The sequence below is a fragment of the Artemia sp. Qi Xiang Cuo genome, chromosome 17, assembly GCF_049724085.1.
Source record: "Artemia sp. Qi Xiang Cuo chromosome 17, ASM4972408v1, whole genome shotgun sequence".
Classification (NCBI taxonomy): domain Eukaryota; kingdom Metazoa; phylum Arthropoda; class Branchiopoda; order Anostraca; family Artemiidae; genus Artemia; species Artemia sp. Qi Xiang Cuo.
In genome coordinates this window covers 58650590-58665325 of record NC_142810.1, presented here as the reverse complement: position 1 = coordinate 58665325, position 14736 = coordinate 58650590, and the positions used below count along the sequence as shown (strand labels likewise).

At 34.7% G+C, this 14736-nt stretch overlaps 1 protein-coding gene across 1 annotated transcript in view; it reads left to right on the top strand.

Annotated features, from left to right (window-relative positions):
* LOC148942411 (uncharacterized) overlaps positions 1-12736 on the top strand; it is a 62800-nt gene extending 50064 nt beyond the window's left edge. The window contains exon 3 of the mRNA XM_089102963.1: positions 11761-12736. Coding sequence (XP_088959089.1) covers positions 11761-11847 — 87 coding nt within the window. The 3' untranslated portion in view covers positions 11848-12736. The remainder of the gene's footprint in view (positions 1-11760) is intronic.
* The last annotated feature ends 2000 nt before the right edge of the window (positions 12737-14736 follow it).

Sequence of the window (14736 nt, the reverse complement as noted above, 5' to 3'; positions counted from 1 at the left end):
TTTTTAGAAGCTTTTACGGCAACAAATGGTCGTCTCAAAATTTCTATCAGATGCATTTCAGGAAAATACGAGGTGTCTGCGGAGGGGGGGGGGGGGGATATCCACCCTCCGATCAATCTGAATCTTAAAGAGGGCACTGAAGCTTGTGATTACCAGCCCGATGAGCCCCCTCCAAAGTTTATGCGATCACCCTTTCTATATAAACCTTAAATGCCCCCAGGGTATAACTTACAACCCTTGCCCTTAGTGCTGTGTGGGGGGGGGGGGTGTCATCCTCAAAAACATAAATTCCAGACTTTTTAACTATGTTGAACAAAATGGATATCTTAAAATTTTGATTGGGTGTGTTTGGGGAAATGGTGGGCGTGGGAGGGGGTTAGTTGCCCTCTGAAAACTTTCAACTTTTATAAAGGGCACTAGCCCCTTTATGTTCCAATCGAGTGTGCCCTTTTTGAAGTTTTTACGACAACTCCTTCGATACGAAGTGCCCAGGTCTAAAACCAAAAAAAAAAAAATAATAATAATAATAATAATAATACCTTTTACCTACATTGCTCTTCAAACCATGCATTCTGTACCCATATTGATAAAAAAAAAAACCTAACGAAGGGCTCAACGTGATCAACAAATATTGGTATCAAAACTGCCTATGACAAACTGGAATGAAAAAAAAAAAATTCTTTATTTTGCAAAATCATATAAGGAAGATTAATAGCTGAAACTATCAGTTTATTAGCTCAAATTATCAAATGCATGATATTTTTCCGTATCTATACAATTCTAAGAACTAGTCCTATACTGAAAACTAGGTTTTCTTAAAGTATTTTTAGAATTTTAGATGTGTGCTGTAATTTCTCGATATTGTTGTAACAATAAAACAGTGGGGAGACTTCTAAATTAGTTAGACATTTTAGCTCAAACTAGTCATGAAATACTTAGAAATACTTAGGTAGAAATACTTAGAAATATTTAGAAATATTTAGGTTTCTTAGAGAATTCCTTGTTTTGAGAGATTTATTTTGGCTTTTCACTTAAAAACTAGACAATAAAATTCTGTGGATATTAAAAATCTCATCAGTAAGTTTATTTGCGCTAAATTTGTAGATGTACCTTCTGTAGTTAGCCAAGGAATAATTTAGTTAATTTTAAGTTTCAACTTTCCTCTCTAATAATTCTAAAAAAAACATTCTAACAAAAAAAAATCAAGTTTGTAATATCTCGAAAGTAGCATAGGGAATCTATTTGAAATGTTCCAAAAAAAATTATTGGTGTCAAGTGAGTCTCCAGTCTTGAATTTGTGAAGGAAGCAAAGGACAAGGATGTTTCTTATCCTCGGTTCTTCTAAAAAAATTTACACTATTAGCCACTTGCAGAGCCACTTTCAGACTTTCAGACTTATTAGCCACTTTCAGACTTTCAGATTTATTAGCCACTTTGAGACTTAGTTCTGTTGAAGGCAGTAGCTAAAGTGTCCATAAGTCTACTAATCTGAATGTCTTGGTTTTTATGCCCATTCAATATTTTAGCCTATTCCATTTCCATACTGGAATGATTTTGACAAGTAGATTTTTTATGGTTGTGAGATACCTTTGTACTTGTTTGCATTCCTCCGCTTTAAACCAATTGAAGAGATTTTTTGCATTCACATCCTGTGAGGTACCATAGTTTTCAGATCAGAATTGCTTTGATCCAGCCGCACTTGTCGATGAATTGAATATATTTGAAGTCGTGTAAATATTTTTTGGTCAAGATGATTATTAGTGCCACTGATCATTTAAATCCCATGCCAGTGATCATTTAAGTGCCAGTGATCATTTAAGTGCCAGTGATCATTTACAATAAATCATTTCGGTTTGTGATAAACAAAAATATTTTAGGTCTGGTGACTGCTTTTGATCTGGGCTACTAATTTTATGCCTTACTAGCTTCAAGCTGGTTGGACAGCAAATATTTTTATAATATCACGTCAAACAAGAGACTACATACCCACTTTTTCTGCTAATTATATCCCAGAGAAAAGAAAATTAGGCTAACTTCCAGTTCTAAGCACTCAGGACAAAAAGGGACAATCCAACAGTTTGATGTAACGAATATTAAGTAAGGAGTGACTCGTTCCAAATAACCAAAACTTAAACCAAAGGAATTTTGATAATTAGTAAAAAATGAATGAATTGCATTTCTAAGAAAATCTAAAAATATAGAATTCGTTTTGTTTACTCTAATGCAATGAAAGCAACAAGCCTAAGAAAATTCGCCATATTTTAAAAAAGGGTAGAAGTAGCCCTCCCCTCCCCCCCCCCCCTCTTACAAAAAAAGGCAAGTTCTGTTAATAAATCCTCCCCATCAGGTTTATCAAATTAGAGAAGCATACTGTAGAGGCTCCAAGCTCTTATTTAAAAAATTGCGGAATTCTGTTTTTGTTTTTGTTTTTTTGCAGAAGAAAGATCACGTAGGCGTCTCTATTTTTTTATATTTTTCAGGGCTGATCGTATTACACTAATAGTCCCAAAATAACAGAAGGTGGCTCATTTGATCGTAATTTAAGATTTAAATTGCCAAAAAGAATGTACCATAGAAAAGTAAGGTATCCTACCATTTCATAGCACTAAACTACGATTTTACCCCAAAGTAGACTAAGTCGCTGTCGATTGAAAATTTTGACTTAGCCGATCTATTTAAAAGTATCGAAAATTATGGATTGAGCTTATAAGGTGAAGTGTGACACCGTGACTTTTAAGCCTCGTCACGATTTTTTCGGGGGCTGGGGGTGCAAGGTGGCCAAAACGCACTATGTGTACACTGCTACAATTTTTACTTTTACCACCGATACAAATACCATTACTACCACTACCATTATTATGACTTTAATTACTACTAAGGCTATGTTCATGAAAGTTATACGTTCAGGGACTGTTAAGGGGGTGTTAAACTTAATCACAACATGTTATGTCCATGCAAGCTATCAGAAACCCATACAGAAACGGCTTAGATTTTTAAGTTTAAAAATTGTGTGGAATTTAATCAAGAAAAAAAAGTGTTGTGTGCATGATACCACCACTATATTACTGTTACTGCTATTAATGCTTCTAGGGCTATAGTCACAAAGGTGACCCTTTCAGGGTGCTTTGAGGATGATGTTGAATCAATTTAAAACCCACAAGTTCTGTAATTTAAAGGGGGTGAGAACAATATCCTGGGAACTGCTTTAAATATCAATTTGAAACTTTCAAGGTATATTGATGGTAATGTTGAACTAACCAAAATGCACTATATACATACTATTTACACATTACAACTTTTACTACCAGTGCTACTTCCAATTATACTGCTACAACCAGTTACTGCGACTAATTATGACTGTTACTGCTTACGGCTTTGGCTATTGTTATTTGTGACTATGACTGCAAATACTTACGACCATGAAAATTGCAATTGGCAATTCCAATGGTAACTGCAATTCCAACTTATGGTGACTGCGACAAATCATGGTTGAAGAACTGCTTCCATCTATTAAAATATTACAATAAGCGCTCTGACTGCTTGTGGCTGTGAATGCAACTACTTACGTCTGAGACTAATTATGACTCAGTCAGCTTGTGACTATGAATTTCAATGTCTGTGATTGGTTTCAACTGTGACCACTTGGGATGTTTACTACTTGTGACTGAGAATCTTTGTCTGATTCCAATTCCAATAGTTATTTACAACTTAAGCATTTTTTGCTCGTGAGTACAACTGCTTGTGATTGCGACTACTCGGGATTGCGACTGTGATTTATAACAACTGCGAATACTTATAACTCTGACTTCAACTATTTACAACTTTGACATAAACTACTTGTGACTGTAACTGTGACGGACCACTTGGGAATGTGACAATGACTACTTGCGATTGTGATTATAACTTCTTTGAATGATGACTACTTCTGACTATGACTAGTTGCCTCTGGAACTGCTTGTAAATGCCACTACTTGCAGCTATGACTGAAGCTACCTCAGACTACGACTATGACTAGTTATCGCACTAATCAGTTTTGTCTGCAACAAATACCCAGTGTGATTATTTCAAATCGTCAATACGTCACAATGCCGATGACTGCTGGCGATTGAGCCTACTAGTGTCTATGACTAATTGCAACTGCAACTATTGGGACTGTGACTAACTGCCCCCAATCATGGCTCCCTTTACTACTACTGCTAATACAATAGTGACTGTAACTGCTACTTCTACTGCCACGATTATGGGTCCTGTTACAACTAAAAATAGTTTTTACTACAAGCAGTGAACTAAGTCAGAATTGTCTAAGCGTATTCAGACTATCAAAAAGCCGAAGAGATTCAATATGACACTAACAGAATAAATATTAGAGTTGAAACTCTCAGTGAAAGTTATGGGGAAGTAAACTTAAATCAAAATGCTCTATGTGAACCTATATGGTCACAAAACTTCGCTGCACCATCATAAGAGTAGATAAGGCTATTACTTTGGACCCTTCAAGCCATGTTGTTGGGAATATTTAACTAAATTTAACGACAATACGTACATTCAAGGTTCCATAAGGGAACCTAGGGATACCTAAGGGAACAGCTAAACTTAGCAAATTGAAACTTAAGGGCATGTTGAGAAGATTTTTAATTAAATTTAATAAGTTAGTTGATCCCAAATTGTAAAAAGAATACATCTGCAATATCTTAAGACTGTCTAAAGATATTAAGACACTAATACCCTAATGAATTAGAAACTAAGATAACTAAGAAAAAGGGTATTTAAAAAGTTTCTTCAACTGAAAGCAAAGAGCTGCATTAAAAATTAAAAGGAACAGAAGTGATTCTCCGAAATAAAGGATTGCCCCACCTAAGCCCCTCACTCTTTACTCTAGAATTTGCTTTTTTTTCAAACAAATTTGTAAGGACAAATTCTGAAACACAAGAGCCATTAAATTAGAATAAAAAGCTTTTTTCAAGGACTTTAGCCTAACGAGCGATGGGTTCAGGAACGGCCTTATTTACTGAATAATATCTGTTTGTTTTAATTTTAAATGTTGCTCGTTACTTTTATTTATAAAAGACTTTTGTTTTTTGAATTTCTTATTGTTTTTCAAGTCATACAGAAAATATCCCTAAAACAAATAATTCCCCAAGAATGAAATACTTCCTCCAATAAAAACTCCTCCTGCAGGATAATCCCCCAGATAAATCCCCCAGTTTATCTTTTAAGATAAACTAAAAAAGGGCACTAGAGCTTTTAATTTCCATTCCAATGAGCCCTCCCACGATGTTCTAGGACCTCTGGGTCGACACGATCATCCCTGAAAAAAAACAAATAAACACGCATCCGTGATCTTTCTTCTGGCAAAAAATGCAAAATCCCACATTTTTGTAGATAGGAGCTTGAAACTTCTACAGTAGGGTTTTCTGATACGTTGAATATGATGAAGTGAATTTCATTAAGATGCTATAGCTTTTACGGGGTCTTTTACCCTTTTTTAGAAAATCAGCCAAATTTTCTCAGGCGCATATCTTTTGATAAGTATGATTAAACTTGATGAAACTTATATATTTGAAATCAGCATTAAAATTAGATTCTTTTGATGTATCTATTTTTATCGGTATCCGTTTTCTAGAATTTCGGTTACCATTGAGCCGGGTCACTCCTTACTTACAGTTCGTTACCACAAACTGTTTGAAAAATTTAATCAAATTAAAATAGCATAAGTTTATCCAAGCTATCAAAAAAAATAAACAGTTTTTTTTTGCGAATGGTATCAAGTTTTCTATTTTAGGTCAACTAGTGGAGGTATGAAACTAAATTAAACACTACTATTTGTGTCCAGATTTTTAAAAGGATGTATGCTGTTAAAAATTGCTGAAAGTTTTTCTCCAGCATACAAATAGCAGGCCAAACTACAAAGTCTTAAAAAACGAAAGATTTAAAGTGTTATTTTCTTTTTCCCTGAAAAGACTATTTCAATATAAAACGAACAGAAATTAATTAAAAAAAACTTTTTCCGCAAAATAAGTTTTTCAAAGAAAAGTAAAGAACTCCATTAAACAAAAAATGAGAAAAAATGAAATCAAATAATCTACCAAGCTCGAAACTACCACAGATCAGCATCGACAAATAAATGAAACCCAAAACAAATAGAAATTACAATAAATAACCGAGTGAAACTCAAAACGAGCAGAAGTTAACATAAGTTGGGCGCAAAACACCTATGCCTTCCCAGGGCCAGAACCAAATGTGCACTTTACTGAAAAAATACAAATGAATGTGCATTGTCAGTTTTATATACATATACTAATATTTAGTAATCAAAATGTTAAAATTATTTGATTTATTAAAGTTATGAAAGTATAAACATTTATATTTTTTACAGTAAAGTACAAATTTTGTTCTGGCCTTGGGAAGGCATAGGGGTTTTGCGCCCAATTTATGTCAATTTCTCCTCGTTTTGAGTTTGACTCGGTTATTTATTGTAATTTCTTCATTTATTTTATCGATGCTGATTTGTGGTAGTTTCGAGCTTGGTAGATTATTTGATTTCATTTTTGCTCATTTTTTGTTTAATGGAGTTCTTTACTTTTCTTTGAAAAACTTATTTTGTGGAAAAAGTTTTTTTAATTAATTCAAGACAAAGCCCTGATCCTCTCGTGATTTCCACCGCAATGTTTGGTGCTCTTGTATCATTGCTACCAACTCCACTATCAACTTCTAATATTGTAAACATTCCACTCATTATTACAAATATATCTTAATGAATAAAGTCAAACTCTTCTCACTCCTTGAATTCTATTCTCACACTAATAACAACTATAGCAAAAATACTTCCTTATATTCACTGTGATCTTGTCCCGTTTATATTTCTGACTCCCTGATTGGCTTAGAAAGAGACACGTGATCCTGTCCCGTTAGACTCGCTCTTATCCAGCAATGATGTGAAATTCTGTCTGTATCCAAGAAACATCAAACATGTTGGTCAACAAACAGAACCATGAAACAACATCAAATCATATAACCAACAAACAGAACAGAACTATGAAAAACATCAAACATGTCTAGAAAAAGGTACTTTTAAAGTACTAAATAGTACCTTTTTTATCTGGCAATGATGAAACTTCGTACAGGAGTAATAGAAACATCAAACAAGCTGACCAACAAACAGAGTTATAAAACAAAATCAAATCATATAACCATCAAACAATATAACCATAAAACCATCAACAAACAGGTCTAGAAAAAAAGGTTACTTATAAAGTACTAAATAGTACCTTTCTTATCTGGCAATGTTGTAAACTTCGTACTGGATTGGATAATGGGTTCCTACTGAAAATGTAAAAAATAAGGTTTAAACTTGTTTGAAGTCAATATAACAAACTCTCTAGAATAATTTAGCCTAGTGTACAAGTGTAGGCAAAGCTGAAAGACTAAGTTAAGGGGTGTTAAGGGAGTGTAGAAAAATGTAAAAAAAAGTTAAAAGAACAAAAAAAAAAGAAAAAAATTGTTTGAAATTAATGTAGCAAAGGTTTATGACTAATATAGCTTAGTTTAAGAACATACTTAAAGCTGAAAAATTAAGGCTATGAGTTTCACAATTGTGTAGGAAAATGTAAAAACATGGTTAAAGAGCACTAAAAGAAAGAAAAACTTATTTAAGTGTATATAACAAAATCATTTAACTAATAGGGCTTGGTGTGATAAGGTTTAGACTAATAAGGTTCGGTGTGTTGAAAAGAAACACTCCTTTGTAAGAACCAAGGCTACGAAGCATTAAAAGAAAAAAAAGTTTGAAATTAATATAACAAAGCCTTTTCAGTAATATAGCTTGGTCTGGGAATGTAGGGAAAGCTGGAAAACTAAATTAAGCGTTGTTAAGGTAGTTATCAAAAGTGTAAGAAAAACAAGGTTAAAAAGCAATAAAATAAAGAAAAAAGTTGTTTGAAGTTAATAAATCAAAGTATTTTGGCTAATATAGCTTGGGGTAGGAGCATACATAGAGCTGAAAAACTGAGGTTAGGGGTGTTAAAGAAGTGTACGAAAATATAAAAAAAAAACAAGGCTAAAGAGCAATAAAAGAACAAAAACTTGTATGAGCTTTATATAACTTAGCCTTTTGACTTATATAGTTTGATCTAGGAGTGAAGGCAAAGCTGAAAAATTAAAGCTTTTATTAAATTAAAATTAAAGGGATGTTAAAAGAGTATACGAAAATGGAAAAAACATGGTCAAAAAACGATAAAAGAAAAACACTTACTGATAATTAATATAACAAAGCCTAATGACTAACAAAGCTTGGTGTAGGATCTTATATAAGGCTAAAAAAGTATGGTTAGGGGTTTGAAAAGAGTGTACAAAAATACAAAAAAAACAAAAAACAAAAAAAAACAAAGACAATGAGCAATAAAAGAAAGACAATATGTTTGAAGGTTTTTGTAAGTAAAGTCTTTTGACTAATATAGATTTGCGTAGGAATGTCGACAAAGCTGAAAAACTAAGGTTGGGGGTATTAAAGGAGTGTACAAAAACGTTAAAAAATCTCCTTCTGAGTTTTTGTTTATGTACGAAATGTGAATGTCCGAGAGTTCAAACTTGCGAGTGTCAGAATTTCCATTTTACCGATTTTCTGAATGTCCGATTGTCCCAATGTCCGACTGTCCAAATGTCCGAGTGCTCAAATTTCCAAATATCTGGCTGTCAAGTGTTTAAGTGTCTGACTATCTGAATGTTTGATTATCCGAATGTCTGATTGTCTGATTGTCCAAGTGTCTGAGCACCCAATTGTCCAAATGTCCGAGTGTCCGAGTGTTAGGGTATGACAATATTTTTGAAAACTACCCTTCTGTCTTAGAAAACAATAAATCAGTGGGTAGAGTCTGCCTAAAAGACCTATTTTAAAATTCCCATAGAAAGAAGAAAAATTTGCTAACACTCTTAGAAAATTCAATTTAGGTATACCGTGTTGCGAGTAACCCCCTGAAAATGCCATGTAAGGCCCTTAGGAAATTCAGTTGAGGTTCAGCGTGCAGGGAGTAACCCCCTGAAAAGCTTGTGTAGCTCTCTTACGAAATTCAATGTTGGTAAACCATGTGGCGAGTAACCCTATGAAAATGTGATAGGAAATCCAATTAGGTATTCTTTACTTAAACCACACTGCCGTCCTATAACGAACAAATAAATTGTCGTTGAAACTCTCTCTCTGAAAATAATCTCTCTCTGAAAATAATCTGAAAATAATCTCTCTGAAAATCTCTCTCTGTCTCTGAAAATAATCTAGTGAATCATCAGGAAGTTCACAAATATTCTAGTTTCAATTATATTATTTTAGTAATTCTACTGATGACGATCACGGTTGTCAAGATAATATATGATTGAAATATCAGGACTTTTGTGCCTGTTTTTTTTCATTGTCTAAATAAATGGATTGTTCCCCATTTGCAAATTTATTTGTTTTGAAATTCGGTATAGGCATACCATACAGGGGGAATAAAGAGCCCCTGAAAACTTCACAGGGAATGAACTTGCTAATACTCTTTACAGGTTGAGAGAATCTTTCGGTAGAATTGCAAGGGCTAAATTTTATGCGGGAGGGAAATTTTATGGAAGTTTATTTCACTTATAAAGTTTTTATTGGGAAGAATTCTTTAGCGTCTAGAGTTAAAAGATCAGTTTGCATTATATGCCGAGGGAAAAAGACTTTAGTTGGTCGATATTGTTTGCCACGAATCCTGCGATTCCGATGCAGAGTGTAACTTGGTTTATTTTCTAGATACTCTTTTGCATTTTTTAATGTGCTGCCTATGTCAAGGCAACTTTGGAAGGTGTTGTGGGGGAACTTAGACTTCCCACTTCACCAATATTTTCTTAGACATGTTTTAAAATTTCATCTATTTTGAACGCAAACACGTAGGGTAATGTCCACTCCCCTTTTGCACACTGGACGGTGAATCGATACGTCTTTGCTTTTGTCTAGCCGTCGTCGTTGGTGTTATCAAATCATTGCTGCTACTAGGAGTGCTAGTATTTTCCGAGATTGAATTAAAATATTCTTCTTCTTCTTTTTTAGATGGCGTTGTTGGCGTTACTAGAGGACTATATTCTCTTAATTTTTTTAGAATTTGCTTATTGCCAATAAGACTTTTGTGGAAGTTTGATGCATTTAGAAAGGTATAGATTATTGTCAAATTATAAAAGTCCTTTACGATTCGTCACCACATCACAAATTAAATCAACTAGATTATAACTTTTTCCCTGAATTATAATTTGTTTCCCAGTGTTATCGGCTTGAACTTGATAGTCACCATCACTTTCCGACATGAGATATGTTAATACTCTTTTACTATGTTCTCGATGGGTCACTGGCAATAGGGTTCCAATTGATGTCAATATGGAATTCAATTTTTTCTCCTTTGATTTTGCAGAATCTTGGGGAGATGTTTCCTAATTAGGGGGATTTGTGACGGTGATGGGTCTCACACGATAAGGTCTATGTTTGTCCAAACGTCACAATGCATCTTGAAGTAAAACTAGCTTTTTATCACCGTCAATATTTTTATCATTAATAAATTTGCTTATATTGTATTGAAAATGTTCCACGGGTGAGAGGAAAAGTTCTATTGGAGTCAATTTCCAGCGTTTAGTCATCTGAAGAAAACTGTTTACAAGTCTTGCTATAATTAGTATTTAAAGTCTAAAAAGCTACCGCCCGCTTGAAGGAGACGTTTTCTTTTAAAATTTTTTCCATCGTTTTTGCAAGCCAAGACACGTACAGTGGAACGATGTTGCTCTGTCTGTTGTCTAACACCTTCTGGTAAGTGTAAATTGCCCTCTGTTAAATTTAAGCAAAATTCAGATATCGGATTAATGGAATCATTGTCAACACCCTGTTTGAGAATGGCCTTCCTGAGTGGGGGTTTTGAAGTGCCTAGAACGGAAAATAAACGTCTATTTTCGTGCAGTTTCTTCAGTGTCATGATGGCAACTAATAGTCTTTTCTACTGTTCACTGGAGGATATACAGTTATTTTTTTTGTCACATTTGTAGAATATTTAAAAACTGAGAATGGGGGCTCAGTTGCACGAGGGTTCAGTTACGCGGGGATTCAGTCACATGGGGGTTCAGTTGCACGGGGGTCCAGTGGCATAGGGGTTCAGCTGCCTGGGGTTCGTTCAGCTGCACGGGGGCTCAGTTACACTGGCGTTAAGTTAAATGGGGTTGAGTTACAAGGGGGTTGAGTTGAACAAGGGTTCAGTTAAATGGGATTTAGTTGAACGAGAGTTCAGTTGCACAGGGCTCAGTTTCAGGGGTGTTCGATTGTATGGGGGTTCAGCTGCACGGAGGTTCAGCTACAGGAGCTCAGTTGCTCAGGGTACAGTTACACGGAAGTTCAATTGCAATAGAACCATTTTTATGCAACTCTAAAAAAGTTATACTCGGTATCTCACAGAGACTGTATGTCTAGAATTTAATCTAATTATCCTGGCTCTCAAGTCTTTCATGGCTTCCACCAAGTTGATAGTTCAACTTAGTTTGTTTTTTTTGTCCTGAAATCGATAGGGATCGTCTTTTTTGCAAACATGGTACCCTCTTGGTTTTTTCAATATTTCACCCTGTTGATCTCACTGCAAGTTGTGTTATTTTGACTGTTATAGCAGAAGAATAATTTTTTTATTTCTTTTTATTTTCTACTAAAACCTCTTGTTATTATATTATCAACCTCTTTTTATTCAAACCCTATTTTAATTAAATCTCAATTTTATTTTTCAGAAATGTCCACGTGGTTTGGTATTTGACGCTTTAAACGGCATTTGCGAATGGCCATATAATGTTCAAGGAGAATGCGGCGTGAAATAACCCAAGCAAATAACGCTTTTTCATGGAAACTACTTCTGTATTATTAACGAAGAATGTATAGATGCTTGCATTTGTTTCTGTGTAGTCAACAATTTCATATACATTGTCAATTTATCATGATTGCAGCGGCAGATGCAGCCTAGTAAAGAGCAACCCACAGCCCATAGTAACCAAAAGTTAAAAACCACGTTTATAAAAAAGCTACATAGGGAAAATAAAATTAAATCTGATACTGATCCAGGAATGGTGATTATTATTTCGGTTGGTCTTAAAAGTAAAAGTTTATTGCCAAAAGAAGTTTATCTTGATTTCCAAAAAAAGCCTGAAACCCCTCGTAAATGACGTCAGATCAAAATTAAAAATGTATCATTGGAATCACCATGGTCGAAAACCTTTTACAGGGAAATTCCAGTCCCCCTCCTTGAAGAACAAAGAAAATCGCTTTGTTTGCATCGTTAGCACTGATCAGTCTCCTTTTTTTCTAGCAGGGCTAGGGGGTGGCCAGAGCATCATACAGAGATGTGTAATAGCTCATTAAAAGGAAATTAAATTACTAAGTGCCCTTTTAAGTGACCAAAAGATTGGAGGGCAACTAGCCCCCCCCAATCCCTGCAGGCCCCCTCCCCCCAAAGTCATTCGATCAAAATTTGAGATAACCATTTTGTTCTACATAGTTCAAAGGTCCAATATCTATGGTTTTGGCGATGATATGACCCTTCATAGTCCCTGGGGAAAGGGTTGTACACTGTATTGGTATCGGATGTATCGATATCACGTTTATCGGTATGTGCGTATTGTTATTGTGTGTTTTGATATCGCCTATATCTTAGACAAATTTTTAGTAGCTCATGTTACTAAAAATATTGCTTATAAATGTGTCCTTTCATCCTATAAAGTCCACCATCAGCAAAGTTCAAAATGGCGCTAAAAAACATCATTTTGGGTGCCTTGTCTAAAGTGGAAAAGCTGGGGCTACTGGGCTACCATAACTTTTTAAAGTGACGTTTAATTGGTCATTTGAAAGCTATTGCCCATCTCAACGTGATTTTTATCAATTCTACCATCCATAAGAGTGATATAGCACTAAAAACGGGGGCGTAATTTTGTCAAAACCCTGGGGAGAGCAAAGGATGACCAAACTTTCCCAGATCAAGTGAAAATGTCAGGGATAAATAAAAAAGCCTTATAGTACCATAAATTCAAAGAATAACTAAAGAAAACTGGCCCGTTTCTCTGAATTATGAAGGCTTATCTTAGTTTTGACAAGATTTTTGAAGAAAATAAATTTCAACTGGGGGGGGGGGGAGGAGGCAAACTGGGTCTGTGGGGCAGACTGTTGTTTGGAGGGGGTAGTTGCCCCCTACCCCATAAAAAATTACGCCCTGACAAAAAACAACCATTTTGATGTCACTTCTTAAGTAGATAATGCAAATATCGAAAACAATAAATACAATCTACAAACGAATTCATCGAAATAATTTCACATCGATCTTTTATGTAATTATCTTAACTTTTAGTTACTATGTGCCATGGTTTTTTCTTTACTAGGTTTTCAGCTATGTCCGATGAAACTAGCGCCCCATTTATAATGAACTGTATTGGTCCTTTATGCAACTCTTGTTCGATATTGTCTCAAACTGTATATTCTTTCATAATATTCATGCTTTGGTGGTTCTGTCATAGAGCGTGCGCCTTGAAATCCCAAACTTTGAGTTCGAACTTCATCTGGTGTAACTTTTTCTTTATAAATGGATGATGCTAGTTTCTAGGAAAGTAATAAGGTTTTATTGCAAACTTTTGGTCTCCTAGTAATATTCAATTATTATAAGCTATACTATTCATTCTTTGCTTTAACTAGCTGCGAAATAGAAAAACCAAAATACAATAATGATATGGTACTTGTTCATTGTTCGGTACACCCTCGAGAAATGAAGTTGTGCTTTTTACTAAGGCTACTGCAGAATAGTCAAGAGTTTCTGATGGCAGAATGATGAGCATTCTATTCGTTTTTGTAAAACGTGATACTAGTTGCCCTTCGATTTTTTTGGTCACTTCAAAAAGGCATAATAAATTTTAATTTCTATTCGATCACCCCTGGGAAAAGTAAAAAAAGAATAAATAAACACGCATCCGTAATCTTTCTTCTGGCAAAAACCCAAAATTCCTCATTTTTGAAGATAAGACCTTGAAACCACTATAGTAAGGTTTTCTGATACGCTGAATCTGATGGTGTGATTCTTATTAAGATTCTATGACTCTGAGGGGGTGATTCTCCTATTTCCAAAATAAGGCAAATTTTCTCAGACTTGTAACTTTTGCTGAATAGGACTAAACTTGATGAAACTTATATATCTAAAAGCAGCATAAAAATTTAATTCTTTTGGTGAATCTATTGATATCAAAATTCTGTTTTTTAGAGTTTCCGTTACTATTTAGCCGGGTCACCTCTTACTTACAGTTGTTCCTTACCAAAAACTGTTTGACAGTTTGGATGTATAAGACGATATCTTCATTGTAATAATGATGGTCCAAAACCGGTAACTTCAAGTTTGCAAGAACACCTCCCATATGTTCCTTCTCAAAACTCCCTTAATACGTTACGCAATTAAGGTACAAAAACCAATATATCAAATCAGATTATTAGAGGCATGGGTCTGTTAGTACAGCTACTTCAAATTAGACTTCAAATTAGAGTGTCTTGGGTTCGATTCCTAATTGTTTATTCAATCTTGGTTTTGTCCCCTTCTATATGATTATTTTCAGTTACTTTCACTGTTTTTATAAATGTGATGCACTCATCTTTTAAACTATGTCCCGGGAAGGTATTTTGTCAAGCATTTTGATTGAAAAGGGAATAGAGGTCATCCAGTTCATGGTTTACAACTACAT